This window comes from Triticum aestivum, chromosome 1D (assembly GCF_018294505.1).
Source record: "Triticum aestivum cultivar Chinese Spring chromosome 1D, IWGSC CS RefSeq v2.1, whole genome shotgun sequence".
NCBI classification, from domain to species: Eukaryota; Viridiplantae; Streptophyta; class Magnoliopsida; order Poales; family Poaceae; genus Triticum; species Triticum aestivum.
Window position 1 is genome coordinate 458,728,730 of NC_057796.1, and position 18,653 is coordinate 458,747,382.

The 18,653-nt window shown below is 44.5% G+C and overlaps 1 protein-coding gene across 1 annotated transcript; it reads left to right on the forward strand.

The window, feature by feature from the left end:
• Window positions 1–6,666: 6,666 nt before the first annotated feature.
• LOC123175222 (non-specific lipid-transfer protein 2-like) lies at window positions 6,667–7,232 on the forward strand. The gene has a single exon (XM_044590184.1). It carries the CDS (start codon window positions 6,759–6,761, stop codon window positions 7,053–7,055), a length of 297 nt encoding a protein of 98 aa, XP_044446119.1. The 5' UTR covers window positions 6,667–6,758; the 3' UTR covers window positions 7,056–7,232.
• Window positions 7,233–18,653: the final 11,421 nt, after the last annotated feature.

Genomic DNA, 18,653 nt, shown 5'->3' on the forward strand with positions numbered 1-18,653 from the left:
AACTCTTTCTCCAGAAAGGATCCATTCTTGGCAACAAAGACCTTGCCTTCGGATCTGAGGTAGAAGGTATACCCTATAGTTTCCTTAGGGTATCCTATGAAGACGCATTTTTCCGATTTGGGTTCGAGCTTTTCAGGTTGAAGTTTCTTGACATAAGCATTGCATCCCATAATTAACTTTTAGAAACGACAGCTTAGGTTTCTTCCCAAACCACAATTCATACGGTGTCGTCTCAACGGATTTCGACGGAGCCCTATTTAAAGTGAATGCGGCAGTCTCTAAAGCATAACCCCAAAATGATAGTGGTAGGTCAGTAAGAGACATCATAGATCGCACCATGTCCAACAGAGTATGATTACGACGTTCGGACACACCATTACGCTGAGGTGTTCCAGGCGGCGTGAGTTGTGAAACGATTACACATTTCCTTAATTGCGTGCCAAATTTGTGACTCAAATATTCCCCTCCACGATCTGATCGTAAGAACTTTATTTTCCTGTCACGTTGATTCTCAACCTCACTCTGAAATTCCTTGAACTTTTCAAAGGTCTCAGACTTGTGTTTCATTAAGTAGACATACCCATATCTACTTAAGTCATCAGTGAGAGTGAGAACATAACGATAACCACCGCGAGCCTCAACGCTCATTGTACCGCACACATCAGTATGTATGATTTCCAATTAGTTGGTTGCTCGCTCCATTGTTCCGGAGAAAGGAGTCTTGGTCATTTTGCCCATGAGGCATGGTTCACACGTGCCAAATGATTCATAATCAAGAGACTCCAAAAGTCCATCTGCATGGAGTTTTTCATGCATTTGACACCAATGTGACCAAGGCGGCAGTGCCACAAGTATGTGGGACTATCATTATCAACCTTACATCTTTTGGCATTCACACTATGAATATGTGTAACATCACGTTCGAGATTCAATAAGAATAAACCATTGACCAACGGGGCATGACCATAAAACATATCTCTCATATAAATAGAACAACCATTATTCTCATATTTAAATGAGTAGCCATCTCGCATTATACGAGATCCAGATACAATGTTCATGCTCAAAGCTGGCACTGAATAACAATTATTGAGGTTTAAAACTAATCCTGTAGGTAAATGTAGAGGTAGCGTGCCGACGGCGATCACATCGACCTTGGAACCATTCCCGACGGGCATCGTGACCTCGTCCTTCGCCAATCTCCGCTTATTCCGCAGCTCCTGTTTTGAGTTACAAATATGAGCAACCGCACCGGTATCAAATACCCAGGAGCTACTACGAATGCTGGTAAGGTACACATCAATAACATGTATATCATATATATACCTTTGGTATTGCCGGCCTTCTTATCCGCTAAGTACTTGGGGCAGTTCCGCTTCAAGTGACCGTTTCCCTTGCAATAAAAGCACTCAGTCTCAGGCTTGGGTCCATGCTTTGGCTTCTTCCCGGCAACTTGCTTGCCAGGCGCGGCAACTCCCTTGCCGTCCTTCTTGAAGTTCTTCTTACCCTTGCCTTTCTTGAAACTAGTGGTTTTATTGACCATCAACACTTGATGTTCCTTTTTGATCTCTACCTCCGCTGATTTCAGCATTGAATATACCTCAGGAATGGTTTTCTCCATCCCCTGCATATTGAAATTCATCACAAAGCTCTTGTAGCTAGGTGGGAGCGACTGAAGGATTCTGTCAACGACCGCGTCATCCGGGAGATTAACTCCCAGCTGAGACAAGCGGTTGTGCAACCCAGACATTTTGAGTATGTGCTCGCTGACAGAACTATTCTCCTCCATCTTACAACTGTAGAACTTGTCGGAGACTTCATATCTCTCGACCCGGGCATGAGCTTGGAAAACCATTTTCAGCTCTTGGAATAGCTCATATGCTCCGTGTTGCTCAAAACGCTTTTGGAGCCCCGGTCCTAAGCTGTAAAGCATGCCGCACTGAACCAGGGAGTAATCATCACTACGCGACTGCCAGGCGTTCATAACGTCTTGAGTTGCTGGGAAAATGGGTGCGTCACCTGGCGGTGCTTCAAGGATATATGCTTTCTTGGCAGCTATGAGGATAATCCTCAGGTTACGGACCCAGTCCGTGTAGTTGCTGCCATCGTCTTTCAGCTTGGTTTTCTCTAGGAACGCGTTGAAGTTGAGGGAAACATTAGCGCGGGCCATTTGATCTACAAGACATATTGTAAAGATTTTAGACTAAGTTCATGACAATTAGGTTCATCTAATCAAATTACTTAATGAACTCCCACTCAGATAGACATCCCTCTAGTCATCTAAGTGATACATGATCCGAATCGACTAGGTCGTGTCCGATCATCACGTGAGACGGACTAGTCATCAACGGTGAACATCTCCATGTTGATCGTATCTACTATACGACTCATGTTCGACCTTTCGGTCTCTCGTGTTCCGAGGCCATGTCTATACATGCTAGGCTCGTCAAGTCAACCTAAGTGTTTTGCTTGTGTAAATCTGGCTTACACCCGTTGTATTCGAACGTTAGAATCTATCACACCCGATCATCACGTGGTGCTTCGAAACAACGAACCTTCGCAACAGTGCATAGTTAGGGGGAACACTTTCTTGAAATTATAGCGAGGGATCATCTTATTTAAGCTACCGTCATTCTAAGCAAATAAGATGTAAAACCTGATAAACATCACATGCAATCAAATAGTGACATGATATGGCCAATATCATTTTGCTCCTTTTGATCTCCATCTTCGGGTGCCCATGATCATCATCATCACCGACATGACACCATGATCTCCATCATCGTGTCTTCATGAAGTTGTCTCGCCAACTATTACTTCTACTACTATGGCTAACGGTTAGCAACGAAGTAAAGTAATTACATGGCGCTTATGTTGACTCGCGGGTCATAAATAAATTAAGACAACTCCTATGGCTCCTGCCGGTTGTCATACTCATCGACATGCAAGTCGTGATTCCTATTACAAGAACATGATCAATCTCATACATCACATATATTATTCATCACATTCTTTTGGCCATATCACATCACATAGCATACCCTGCAAAAACAAGTTAGACGTCCTCTAATTGTTGTTGCATGTTTTTACGTGGCTGCTATGGGTTTCTAGCAAAAACGTTTCTTACCTACGCAAAAACCACAACGTGATATACCAATTTCTATTTACCCTTCATAAGGACCTTTTTCATAGAATCCGATCCGACAAAAGTGGGAGAGACAGACACCCGCTAGCCACCTTATGCAACTAGTGCATGTCAGTCGGTGGAACCTGTCTCACGTAAGCGTATGTGTAAGGTCGGTCCGGGCCACTTCATCCCACGATGCCGCCGAATGAAGATAAGACTAGTAACGTCAAGTAAATTGATAAAAGCGATGCCCACAACAACTTGTGTTCTACTCGTGCAAGAAACTACGCATAGACCTAGCTCATGATGCCACTGTTGGGGATCGTTGCAGAAATTTAAAATTTTCTACGCATCACCAAGATCAATCTTTGGAGAGACTAGCAACGAGAGAGAGGGGAGTGCATCTTTATACCCTTGAATATCGTGACACGGAAGCGTTACAAGAACGCGGATGAAGGGGTCGTACTCGTAGCGATTCAGATCGCAGTTGATTCCGATCTAAGCGCCGAACAACGGTGCCTCCGTGTTCAACATACGTGCAGCCCGGTGACGTCTCCCACGCCTTGATCCAGCAAGCAGAGAGGGAGAGGTTGGGGAAGACAACTCCAGCAGCAGCACGACGGCGTGGTGGTGTTGGAGCAGCGTGGTACTCCGGCAGGGCTTCGCCAAGTGCCGCGGGAGGAGGAGGTGTTGGAGAGGGGGGCTGCGCCTTGGATGTGGTGCGGCTGCCCTCCCACCTCCCCTCTATTTATAGGGGCAAGGGAGAGGGGGGTCGGCCCCCTCCAGATGGATCTAGAGGGGGGCGGCGGCCAAGGGGGGAGGCTTGCCCCCCAAGCCAAGGGGGCGCCCCCTTTAGGGTTTCCCCCCAACCCTAGGCGCATGGGCCCTAGGGGGTTTTGGCGCCCAGCCCACCTAGGGGCTGTTCCCCTCCATATTCAGCCCATAGGGCCCTCCGGGGCAGGTGGACCCTCCCGGTGGACCCCCGGAACCCTTTTGGTGGTCCCGGTACAATACCGATAAACCCCCGAACACTTCTGGCGACCGAATAAGGACTTCCCATATATAAATCTTTATCTCCGGACCATTCCGGAACTCCTCGTGACGTCTGGGATCTCATCCGGGACTCCGAACAACATTCGGTAACCACGTACAAACTTTCCGTATAACCCTAGCGTCATCGAACCTTAAGTGTGTAGACCCTACGGGTTCGGGAATCATGCAGACATGACCGAGACATCTCTCCGGCCAATAACCAATAGCGGGATCTGGATACCCATGTTGGCTCCCACATGTTCCACGATGATCTCATCGGATGAACCACTATGTCAAGGAATCAATCAACCCCGTATACAATTCCCTTTGTCAATCGGTACGTTACTTGCCCGAGATTCGATCGTCGGTATCCCAATACCTCGTTCAATCTCGTTACCGGCAAGTCACTTTACTCGTTCCGTAATGCATGATCCCATGACTAACTGCTTAGACACATTGAGCTCATTATGATGATGCATTACGGAGTGGGCCCAGAGATACCTCTCCGTCATACAGAGTGACAAATCCCAATCTCGATTCGTGCCAACCCAACAGACACTTTCGGAGATACCCGTAGTGCACCTTTATAGCGACCCAGTTACGTTATGACGTTTGGCACACCCAAAGCATTCCTACAGTATCCGGGAGTTACACAATCTCATGGTCTATGGAAAAGATACTTGACATTAGAAAAGCTTTAGCAGACGAACTACACGATCTTGTGCTATGCTTAGGATTGGGTCTTGTCCATCACATCATTCTCCTAATGACGTGATCCCGTTATCAATGACATCCAATATCCATGGTCAGGAAACCGTAACCATCTATTGATCAACGAGCTAGTCAACTAGAGGCTCACTAGGGACATGTTGTGGTCTATTTATTCACACATGTATTACGATTTCCGGATAACACAATTATAGCATGAACAATAGACAATTATCATAAACAAGAAAATATAATAACCATTTTATTATTGCCTTTAGGGCATATTTCCAACAAAACATTCTACAACCTTGCAATTAGTGTGGCTGTGGCGAAGCAAAGTCAGGAAGCTGTAGCTCTACCTGACTTCCCTTGCAATGTCAAAGGATCTCGTTCCTGCTTATCCATGCTGCCTCAAGCCCTCGACACTCCATAAACCAGGAGGCTCGATCGATATCTTCCTTAATCATCGCCGTCCTAAAAGGATGCGATCGACCTGTGCACCAGCGCGCGCGCATGCGCGAGCAGCTACCTGAGCACCCATCTACGTGTAACTCAGCAGTGCACAGAGTCGATACTTTCCTTGAACGTTTCGGCACGCGCATGATGGGTTCCACACTTCCACTAACCCACTGAGATCATCAAGCAGCCCATGTTCACATAGTAACACGGAAATACTAACGCCCACATGTGTGAGCGTTTGCATCTCGCCCACACGCATGGATCAACATTCGTTTATGTTTGCACAAATCTTGGCATGTTTTGCCAGATTTTGATGTCACGTAGGACGGGATTGGTGTGTGGGCGTTGGAGAGTTCGTCCACACACCCGCAGCACGCGATTTGCCAGCTGCGCTGTGTGGGCGAACTAGTTTCTGCCCACACAGCCACCAGCTAGTTCATGCGCGTGTGGGCGATCTGCTTTTCGTCCACACAACAGTCGTACGTTGTTGGATGGCAACTGCAGTTATACGTACGTGGCAACTAGGTAAACACACATGGCAACTATGATTCGATGCTAGACGGCAACTGCAATTGCGCGTACGTGGCAACCAGATTAACACACATGGCAACTGTGATTAATCATACATGGCAATTATGGTTGGACCACACGTGGCAACTAGGTAAACACACATGGCAACTACTGTTTGACCATATGTGGTAAGTAGTTAAGCACACACGGCAACTATATGGTTTGATTACAAGCGGTAGTATCATAAATTAGACATGACAACTATAGTTAACCAAAACAGATAGAGTTGCCATGCTTTTACAACTACATTTGCCATTCCGGATAACTACATATGCCATCCCAGATGGCAACTAAATCGTTATCCCGCGGGTACCTAACGTAGCTGCGTCAGAACGTATGGGCATTTTTGCTTCCTGCCACACGTGCGGGATGGAGATGAGTAATACTTGTTGGGCGTGTGGCACGAAGTAGCTGCGCCCACACGTGTGAGCAATTATAATATTTGCCCACACACAACCCGTGTGGGCTGCCTCCTACTCATGCCACACAGTGTGTGGGCAGATATCTAGTATGCCACACGTGTTGACGTTATCAGCGTCCTAGTAATAAAGCCCAACACGTCACCCGATCTGCAGCGTCGATGCGCCACGCGCCGTGTCGATCGGTCCCTAGTGGAGCTCTATGTCCACGCGCATGTCGGTAGTGCACCCATGCTTGATGCTTCCGCGTTGTACACTCTGTCGCGCGCCACACCTACTACCTGTTGTGCATGCGGCCTATAAAACGCACCGTCGAACGCTCCCCATTCTCCACAACCCAACCCATTGGCATCAGCCAACACTCCTCACCTACGCACAGTCGCACAGACACCGCGCGAGAGCAGCTTCACCACTTCCCTCCCATCCGAGCCCAAGGAGCAACCATGGCGGCGTCGAAGGCCACCCTCGTCTGCTTCATGGCTGTGGCTCTCGCGGCGGCGCTGCTGGCGGTGCCGGGCGCGGTGGAGGCGGCGACGTGCAGCCCGACGCAGCTGACCCCGTGCGCGCCGGCCATCATCGGGAACGCGGCGCCGAGCGCTGCGTGCTGCGGGAAGCTCAAGGCGCACCCGGCGAGCTGCCTGTGCAAGTACAAGAAGGACCCCCACCTGCAGCGCTACGTCAACTCCCCCAACGGCAAGAAGGTCTTCGCCGCGTGCAAGCTGCGCCTGCCAAGGTGCTGAAGTAGCTAGTGCCACGAGCTTCGTCCATGTCCCTCGCACGTTGCACGTACGCTACGTACGTTGGAGTACCGAGAGTGTGTGAGGTACTCCCTCCATCTTAAAATAAGTGTCTTGACTTTATATTAACTTTAGTATAAAGTTATATTAAGATTAAAACATTTATAGAGTAAGTGTAAAGTCGAGACACTTATTTTGAAAAGGAGGGAGTATAATAATAAAACGAGGGGAGTGCTATATATACTTTACGAAACAGAAATAAATTTTGACAGTGTTGTACTACTGTGGTACGGTGCCAGCTGTTATGTTCATGTGTCACGTATACTCATGTCCTGTATATGGCAGCATGTATATGTCAGAGTAATAAACATAAATATTTTGTTCTGTTCCGTTCCGCTCCGCTCCGGAAAGAAAGATTTTTTTTTGAATGGGAAAAAAAATTAATAAATAAAATCAGAATATATGAACGGTAGCACCTGCGGTTACATGTTATATAAAAATGGTTTGTGGCTAAAAAAATTAATGACGTGGAAGGCTTACATGTGCTTGATGATGTGAAGGATTTGCATGTGTTGAGAAATTAAATGTGGAGTGCTTGTACGTGCTTAATAATATCGAGGACTTATATGTGCTAGAAAAAAAATGCAGTGGGCTTGTACTCTTTAAAAAATAGAGGATGACAAGCTTGCTTCATGCATGTACTTTAGGAAAAGGGCGAGCCACCGAAAACAACAACGAGATGGTCGGAAAGAAATGATGAGTCAACAAAATGGCGATACCAAGTGTTAAGAACCTTGTTTAGACTCTCAATCGAATTTTGAATTTGATCATGGACATGAATTACTTGGGAATGTGCAGTGTCTCGGGGTAGAAGCGGGGGCAATTGTTGTGGACGAACCTCTTGTCGAAATGGCCTGACCTCTTCGGTCGTTCGATGCAGTTGGACCCAAGCAGTACATCTTCGGCATGCATAGATCAGGGGTGTTCGCACTTAACCTTCCATGCATGACATTATGGAGGAATATACACTAGTAGAAAAACAATCTTACGTTCACCTCATTAGTCCCGGTTCGATTACGGCCCGGTACTAATGGTACCATTAGTCCCGGTTCAAACGGCTATGCATTAGCCCCGATTCATTTGTGACCTATAGTCCCGGTTTGTGTCACAAACCGGGACTAAATGGGTGGTGGTAGGCTGGCGTCAGGCCGGGGCCCCACGAGCCCCTTTAGTCCCAGTTTCTGACACAAAGCAGGACTATAGGTTAGACCTTTAGTCCGGGTTGGAGCAATCAACCGGGACTAAAGGGGTCTAACCTTTTAGTCCGGGTTGGTGGCTCCAACCCGGACTAAAGGGGTTTTGCAATTTTCAAACTCTACCCCCCCCCCCCTCCTCCCTAGTATCGCCTTTTCAGTTTTGAAAAAAAAACAAAAGAAAATGATAAAAACTTCAAAAATTAAAATCCTTCGAGATGTAGTTATGTTACTACATCTACTAGTTAGGGAAATTTGAAAACATAAATTTCGACATGTTTTGCAAAAAAGTGTTATGAAAAAGTAAAACGACCATAACTTTTGCATACGATGTCGAAAAAACGTATAATATTCAGCACGAAAAGCCGGTTCCGATTTCGACGGCCATAGTCCGTTTTGCAAATTTTTAGAATCCTCAAATTCTGAAAAGAAAAAAAATTATGCTCAAATTTCAGTTTTTATGAATTGTGGTCAAACTATTTATTCAAGAAATATTAGTGTTAATAAATAATTATTGTTTTTTACAATAATAGTTTCAAAATTCAAACGGTGAAACGTGTGACTTCATGCTCAAGCTAAACTCCTAAGGATTACGAGGATTGACAGCTTACTATTGTCAGGAAAATAACAAGTGCAGACTTGGAAACTAGGGGGAATAGAACTCGAAAGTTAAGCATGCTCAGGCTGCAGTAGTGAGAGGGATGGGTGACCGGCCGGGAAGTTAGACGATTTGAAATGAGTGCTCCACACTTGAGCAGTGATGAGGGGTGATTAGAGATTAAATTGTCAAATAATTCAGATATTTAAAAATAAAAAAATTCAAAAAAATTCAAAAAAATCAAAAAAATAATCATTTAGTCCCGGTTGGTCCGCGGGCTCGTGCCACGTGATGGGCCTTTGGTCCCGGGTCGTGTTGAACCGGGATTAAAGGGGGGACCTTTAGTTCCCACCCTTTAGTGCTGGTTGCAGAACCGGGACTAAAGGTCCTTACGAACCGGGACTAAAGCCTAATTCTGCACTAGTGATACATGAAGTGATAAAGACATTACCAAAGTACTAACAATAAAAAAGGATAAACTAAAACGGGAAAGGAAGGCGACATGTGCACTTGAAGTAGCTCTGTAAGCCCAAGACTTGAAATCCATACCGAGAAGGTAACAAGAAGCAGTGCCCCAAGGAGTGGCACTAGGGTCGTCAATGGGCCTCACAAGCTAAGACCTTGCAAAATAAAACAACATCACCATTTTTCGCAGCATACATCCACTAGTTGGCCATTCGAAGATGATGCAAACTAATGAGTGTCATTACACTAGTAGAAAAAGGACCTAATCTGAGACACATTAGTCTCGGTTCAATTTTGGCCCGGTACTAATGGTACCATTAGTCCCGGTTCGAACGACTATGTATTAATGCCGGTTCGTGTTGAACCTTTAGTACCGGTTCGTGCCACGAACCGGTACTAAAGGGGTGGTGGCGGGCTGGCGTCAGGCCGGGGCCCCACGAGCCCCTTTAGTCCTGGTTCGTGGCACAAAGCGGTACTAAAGGGCTAACAAAAGAAAATGATAAAAAAATTTAAAAATTAAAATTCTTCGAGATGTAGTTATATTACTACATCTACTAGTTAGGAAAACTAAAAAACTTAAATTTGGACATGTTTTGCAAAAAAGTGTTATGAAAAGGTAAAACGGCTATAACTTTTGCATATGATGTCGGAAAAAAACGTATAATATATCAAAATGTTCAGCACGAAAATCCGCATTCACTTTTGACTGCCTATGGCCTGTTTGCAATTTTTTAGAATCCTCAAATTCTAAAAGGAAAAAAAGATATGCTCAAATTTCAGTTTTTTTGAATTTTGGTCAAACTGTGGTCAAACTACTTATTCAAGAAATATTAGTGTTACTAAATAATTATTCAAGAATATTAGTGTTACTAAATAATTATTTCAGTTTTTTGAATTTTGGTCAAATCTAGTCAAACTATGGTCAAACTGTGGTCAAATTATGGTCAAACTATGGTCAAACTACTTACTCAAGAAATATGAGTGTAAGTAAATAATTACTGTTTTTTAGAATAATAGGTTCAAACTCAAACGGTGAAACGTGTGACCTAATGCTCAAGCTAAACTCCTGAGGGTTAATAGGATTGACAGCTTACATTTGTCAGGAAAACAACCAGTGCAGACTTGGAAAGTAGGGGGAATAGAACTCCGAAGTTAAGCATGCTCAGGCTGGGGTAGTGAGAGGATGGGTGACCGGCCGGGAAGTTAGACGATTTGGAATGAGTGATCCACACTTGAGCAGTTAAGAGGGGTGATTAGAGACTAAATCATCAAATAATTCAGAAAATTGAAAATAAAAAAATCAAAATTTCTTTTTCCAAAATTTTCAAAAATTTTTTTGAAAAAAACCTGGACGCGAGCTCACGCCATGTGGTTGGCCTTTAGTGGCGGTTCGTGCCGAACCAGTACTAAAGGGGGGGGGGGTTAGTATCCACCCTTTAGTGCCGGTCGCAGAACCGGCACTAAAGGCCCTTACGAACCGGTAATAAAGCTCCATTTTCTACTAGTGCTAGTAGAAAATAGGGCTTTGGTTCGGCCAGAAAAGAGCATTAATCCCGGTTGCATTACGAACCGGGACTAATGTGAGCATTAGTCTAGTTCGAGCGGCTAGGATGCTATGTAGGCATTAGTCCCGGTTCAAATGGGACCTTTAGTCCCGGTTGGAGCCGCGAACCGGGACTAAAGGGTGCGAGGACCTTTAGTCCCGGTTCGTGGCTCCAACCGGGACTAAAGGGCTAACCTTTAGTCCCGGTTCGAGCCACCAACCGGGACTAAAGGGATTGAGGCATTAGTCCCGGTTCGTGGCTCCAACCGGGACTAAAGGTTAGACCTTCAGTCCCGGTTGGAGCCACTAACCGGGCCTAATGCCTCAATTGTCAAATTCTATCCCCCCCCCCCCCGTGTATCGCCATTTCAGTTTTGGAAAAAACAAAAGAAAATGATAAAAAAATAAAAAAAATTCTTCGAGATGTAGTTATGTTACTACATCTACTGGCTAGGAAAATTAAAAAACATAAATTTATCACCCACAGTCTAGTGGTCAAGTAGAATTGAGCAATAGAGAGCTTAAATTAATTTTGCAAAAGACTGTTAATAGATCTAGAAAGAATTGGTCCAAGAAACTTGATGATGCATTATGGGCCTATAGAACTGCATATAAAAATCCTATGGGTATGTCTCCGTATAAAATGGTTTATGGAAAAGCATGTCACTTACCTCTCGAATTAGAACATAAGGCATATTGGGCTATTAAAGAGCTCAATTATGATTTTAAACTTGCCGGTGAGAAGAGGCTATTTGACATTAGCTCACTTGATGAATGGACAACCCAAGCCTATGAGAATTCCAAGTTGTTTAAAGAAAAAGTTAAAAGATGGCATGACAAAAGGATAAAAAAGCGTGAGTTTAATGTAGGTGACTATGTGTTGCTATTCAACTCTCGTTTAAGAATTTTTGCAGGAAAACTTCTCTCTAAATGGGAAGGGCCTTACGTTATCGAGGAGGTCTATTGTTCTGGTGCCATAAAAATCAACAACTTCGAAGGCACAAATCCAAAGATGGTGAACGGTCAAAGAATTAAACATTATATCTCAGGTAATCCTAGAAATGTTGAAACTAATATTATTGAAACCGTAACACCGGAGGAATACATAAGAGACACTTTCCAGAACGTTTCAGACCCCGAGAAGGAATAGGTATGTGGTACGGTAAGTAAACCGACTCCAAAACAGTTCTAATGGCAAATTTTCTCCGTTTTGGAATATTTAGAAAAATAGGAAAATAAGAAGCAGTCCGGGAAGGACACAAGGCCTCCACGAGGGTGGAGGGCGCGCCCTACCCCCCTGGGCACGCCCCCCTGCCTCGTGGGCACCTCATGCGCTCTCTGGACTCCGTTTTCTTGCACAATACTTCTTTCGGTCGGTAAAAATTCATTATATAATCTCCCGAAGGTTTTGACTCCTGTATCACGCAAATATCCTTTGTTTTCGTTTCGAGCTGTTTTTCTGACAGATCTAGATCACCATGACATCTCCAAGCGCCCCCAAGGACAAGTTCTTCGAGAAGGTCATCAACCCCTACCTCGCAGAGGTGCTGCAACACCCTCAAACCATTGAGATGCGTGATGGGTTGCTGCACATCCGCGATGTTGAGGGACCAAGGAGGACCGGAAGCGTGGAGACGAGACTCGAAGCAATGGAGCAACAAGTTTTCAAGTGCCAGGGGATGGTGGAACGTGGACTCAACGCCAACCATATGATGATCGCAGAGTTCACCAACAACCACAAGATGGATGCTAAGAATATTGGGGAGACCATCTTCAAGCTACATGAGAAGATCGAGCACCTCCAAGCCCAAATCTATGACCTGCAAAACCAAAACTGTGAGTATGAATATAGATTCAAGAGGATGAGTTTGGCTGCAGATTTGAGGATTCCGGAGACTCGATCATCCTTCTATGATGGTGAGCCTATGCCTTGGAACATGGACGACAAGCCTACATCATCAACGACTCCATCACCTTCTCCAGCAAGGGAGACATAATCACATGGGTATGGGCACTCCCCTTGGCAACTGCCAAGCTTGGGGGAGGTGCCCCGGTATCGTATCACCATCACACTCCTATCTTTACCGTTTTTCTTAGTTCGATCCTTTTAGTAATATCTTGATCTAGTAGAATAAAGTTTTAGTATGATCTAGTTTTGAGTTTTGCTTTATGATCCCTCTATGTAATCGAGTCCGTGAGTTATATAATAAAGATTAGTGTTGAGTCAAGGGCTTGATTATTTTGCCATGATCTTGAGTGAATAAAAGAAAAAGAAAGAATAAAAAGAAACAAAGAGATCATATTGATCTTATGGAGAGTAATGACTTCACATATAAAGAGTATGATGATTAAAAGTTGTTGAGAGTTGAAAACCATAGCTTTGGTCATCGTTGCAATTAATAGGAAGTAATAAAGAAAGAGAGGTTTCACATATAAATATACTATCTTGGACATCTTTTATGATTGTGAGCACTCATTAAAATATGACATGCTAAAGAGTTGATGTTGGACAAGGAAGACAACGTAATGGGTTATGTTTTCTTATATCTGATATAAAGTATATTGTCATGGATCATCCAACATGTTGAGCTTGCCTTTCTCCCTCATGCTAGCCAAATTCTTTGCACCAAGTAGAGATACTACTTGTGCTTCCGAATTCCCTTAAACCCAATTTTGCCATGAGAGTCCACCATATCTACCTATGGATTGAGTAAGATCCTTCAATTAAGTTGTCATGGGTGCAAGCAATAAAAAATTGCTCTCTATATATGTATGATTGATTAGTGTGGAGGAAATAAGCTTTATACGATCTTGTGATGTGGAAGAAATAAAAGCGACGGACTGCATAATAAAGGTCCATATCACAAGTGGCAATATAAAGTGACGTTCTTTCGCATTAAGATTTTGTGCATCCAACCCTGAAAGCGCATGACAACCTCTGCTTCCCTCTGCGAAGGGCCTATCTTTTACTTTTATCTTCTACCTTATGCAAGAGTCATGGTGATCTTCACCTTTCCTTTTTACATTTTATTCTTTGGCAAGCACATTGTGTTGGAAAGATGCTGATATATATATATATATATATATATATATATATATATATATATATATATATATATATATATATCTAATTGGATGTAAGTTAGCATGAGCTATTATTGTTGACATTACCCTTGAGGTAAGAGGTTGGGAGGCGAAACTATAAGCCCCTATCTTTCTCTGTGTCCGATTAAAGCTCCGTAACCACAAGTATTGCGTGAGTGTTAGCAATTGTGAAAGACTAAATGATAGTTGAGTATGTGGACTTGCTGAAAAGCTCTTATATGGACTCTTTCTGATGTTATGATAAATTGCAATTGCTTCAATGACTGAGATTATAGTTTGTTAGTTCTCAATGAAGTTTCTGATTCCTACTTGACATTGTGAATAGATTATTACTTGAGCATAAGAAATCATATGACAATACCCATATATGTTGCTGTTATAAGAATGATCATGATGCCCTCATGTCCGTATTTTATTTCATCGACACCTCTATCTCTAAACATGTGGACATATTTATCGTTATTGGCTTCCGCTTGAGGACAAGCGAGGTCTAAGCTTGGGGGAGTTGATACGTCCATTTTGCATCATGCTTTTATATCGATACTTATTGCATTATGGGATGTTATTACACATTATGTCACAATACTTATGCCTATTCTCTCTTATTTTACTAGGTTTACATAAAGAGGGAGAATGCCGGCAGCTGGAATTCTGGGCTGGAAAAGGAGCAAATACTAGAGACCTATTCTGCACAACTCCAAAAGTCCTGAAACTCCGCAGAAGTTATTTTTGGAAATAACAAAAAATACTGAGCGAAGAAAATACCAGAGGGGGCCCACACCCTGGCCACAAGGGTGGGGGCGCGCCCCCTACCTCGTGGGCCCCCTGGTGGCCCTCCGGTGCCCATCTTCTGCTATATGAAGTCTTTTGTCCGAGAAAAAATCATAAGCAAGCTTTCGGGATGAGACTCCGCCGCCACGAGGCGGAACCAATCTAGGGCTCTGGCGGAGCGGTTCTGCCGGGGACACTTCCCTCCAGGAGGGGGAAATCATCGCCATCGTCATCACCAACGCTCCTCTCATCAGGAGGGGGCCAATCTCCATCAACATCTTCACCAGCACCATCTCCTCTAAAACCTTAGTTCATCTCTTGTATCCAATCTTTGTCTCTAAGTCTGGGATTGGTACCTGTAGGTTGCTAGTAGTGTTGATTACTCCTTGTAGTTGATGCTAGTTGGTTTATTTGGTGGAAGATCATATGTTCAGATCCATTATGCATATTAATACCCCTCTGATTATGAACATGAATATGCTTTGTGAGTAGTTACGTTTGTTCCTCAGGACATGGGAGAAGTCTTGCTATTAGTAGTCATGTGAATTTGGTATTCGTTCGATATTTTGATGAGATGTATGTTGTCTCTCCTCTAGTGGTGTTATGTGAACGTCGGCTACATGACACTTCACCATTGTTTGGGCCTAGAGGAAGGCATTGGGAAGTAATAAGTAGATGATGGGTTGCTAGAGTGACAGAAGCTTAAACCCTAGTTTATGTGTTGCTTCGTAAGGGGCTGATTTGGATCCATATGTTTCATGCTATGGTTAGGTTTACCTTAATACTTCTTTTGTAGTTGCGGATGCTTGAAATAGGAGTTAATCATAAGTGGGATGCTTGTTCAAGTAAGGACAGCACCCAAGCACTGGTCCACCCACATATCAAATTATCAAAGTATCGAACACGAATCATATGAACGTGATGAAAACTGGCTTGCCGATAATTCCCATGTGTCCTCGGGAGTGCTTTTCTTTATATAAGAATTTGTCCAGGCTTATCCTTTGCTACAAAAAGGATTGGGCCATCTTGCTGCACTTTATTTACACTTGTTATTCGTTACTTGTTACCAATTACCTTATCACAAAACTATCTGTTACTGATAATTTCAGTGCTTGCAGAGAATACCTTGCTGAAAACCGCTTATCATTTCCTTCTGCTCCTTGTTGGGTTCGACACTCTTACTTATCGAAAGGACTACAATAGATCCCCTATACTTGTGGGTCATCACTAAATAATTATTTGAGTTTTTTGAATTTTGGTCAAATCTGGTCAAACTGTGGTCAAACCATGGTCAAACTACTTATTCAAGAAATATTAGTGTTACCAAATAATTATTGTTTTTCAGAATAATAGTTTCAAACTCAAACAGTGAAACGTGTGACTTCATACTGAAAGCTAAACTCCTGAGGGTTAATAGGATTGACATCTTACTATTGTCAAGAAAACTACAAGTGCAGACTTGGAAACGAGGGGGAATAGAACCCGGAAGTTAAGCGTGCTCATGCTGGGATAGTGAGAGGATGGGTGACCGGCCGGGAAGTTAGATGATTTGAAATGATCAAGGGTGATTAGAGATTAGAGGTTAAATTCAGCAGTGATAAGGGGTGATTAGAGATTAAATTATAAAATAATTCAAAAATTAAAAAATCAGAAGAAAAAATTAAAAAAAATCAATTTTTTTTCGAAAATTCCTTTAGTCCTGGTTGGTGTTACCAACCGGGACCAAAGGTGGAGCTCCAGGCAGCGGCCACGTGGATGGCCATTAGTCCCGGTTCGTATAAGAACCGGGACTAAAGGGGGGCCTTTAGTACCGACCCTTTAGTCCCGGTTGTAGAACCGGGACTAAAGGCCCTTATGAACCGGGACAAATGGCCCTTTTTCTACTAGTGTATTGTCAGCATTGTCAAAGGGCCTTATTACACCGAGATAACATTGCAAACCCGAATCTCATTGGCTTATCTCATGACTTCACTTCGAGATAATCTGCAAACGCCATCGAAGGACGGTGCAAAACTAACATTCCATCAAACAACACGAACCTTTACCACTAGCTCCAGCATGGGGACAATACTATGCTTTGTAAAAAAATGAGGATGTCAACCTACACTGTTCAAAAGCACATATTGTTGGAAATATGCCCTAGAGGCAATGATAAAATGGTTATTATTATATTTCCTTGTTCATGATAATTGTCTATTGTTCATGCTATAATTGTGTTATCCGGAAATCGTAATACATGTGTGAACACATAGACCATAACATGTCCCTAGTGAGCCTCTAGTTGACTAGCTCGTTGATCAATAGATGGTTACGGTTTCCTGACCATGGACATTGGATGTCATTGATAACAGGATCACATCATTGGGAGAATGATGTGATGGACAAGACCCAATCCTAAGCATAGCACTAGATCGTGTAGTTCGTTTGCTGAAGCTTTTCTAATGTCAAGTATCATTTCCTTAGACCATGAGATCGTGCAACTCCCGGATACCGTAGGAATGCTTTGGGTGTACCAAACGTCACAACGTAACTGGGTGGCTATAAAGGGGCACTACAGGTATCTCCGAAAGTGTCTGTTGAGTTGGCACAGATCGAGACTGGGATTTGTCACTCCGTATGACGGAGAGGTATCTCTGGGCCCACTCGGTAATGCATCATCATAATGAGCTCAATGTGACCAAGTGGTTGGTCACGGGATCATGCATTACGGTACGAGTAAAGTGACTTGTCGGTAACGAGATTGAACGAGGTATTGGGATACCAATGATCGAATCTCGGGCAAGTAACGTACCGATTGACAAAGGGAATTGTATACGGGATTACTTGAATCCTCGACATCGTGGTTCATCCGATGAGATCATCGAGGAGCATGTGGGAGCCAACATGGGTATCCAGATCCCGCTGTTGGTTATTGACCGGAGAGTCGTCTCGGTCATGTCTGCGTGTCTCCCGAACCCGTAGGGTCTACACACTTAAGGTTCGGTGACGCTAGGGTTGTAGAGATATTAGTGTGCGGTAACCCGAAAGTTGTTAGGAGTCCCGGATGAGATCCCGGACATCACGAGGAGTTCCAGAATGGTCCGGAGGTAAAGATTTGTATATAGGAAGTCCAATTACGGCCACCGGGAAAGTTTCGGGGGTCACCGGTATTGTACCGGCACCACCGGAAGGGTCCCGGGGGTCCACCGGGTGGGGCCACCTATCCCGGAGGACCACATGGGCTGAAGTGGGAAGGGAACCAGCCCCTGGTGGGCTGGTGCGCCCCCCATGGGCCTCCCCCTGCGCCTAGGGTTGGAAACCCTGGGGGCGGGGGGCACCCCACCTGACTTGGGGGGCAAGCCCCCCCCCCTTGGCCGCCGCCCCCCCTTGAGATGGGATCTCCAGGGGCCGACGCCCCCCCAGGGCCCCTATATAAAGGGGGGGAGGGAGGGCTGCAGACCCTAAGCCCTGGCGCCTCCCTCTCCCTCCCGTAACACCTCTCCCTCCCACTGAGCTTGGTGAAGCCCTGCCGAGATCCCCGCTGCTTCCACCACCTCGCCGTCGTGCTGCTGGATCTCCATCAACCTCTCCTTCCCCTTACTGGATCAAGAAGGAGGAGACGTCTCTCCCAACCGTATGTGTGTTGAACGCGGAGGTGCCGTCCGTTCGGTGCTAGGATCATCGGTGCTTTGGATCACGACGAGTACGACTCCATCAACCCCGTTCTCTTGAACGCTTCCGCTCGCGATCTACAAGGGTATGTAGATGCACTCATCTCTCTCATTGCTAGATGACTTCATAGATTGATCTTGGTGATGCGTAGAAAATTTTAAATTTCTGCTACGATCCCCAACAGTGGCATCATGAGCTAGGTCTATGCGTAGTTT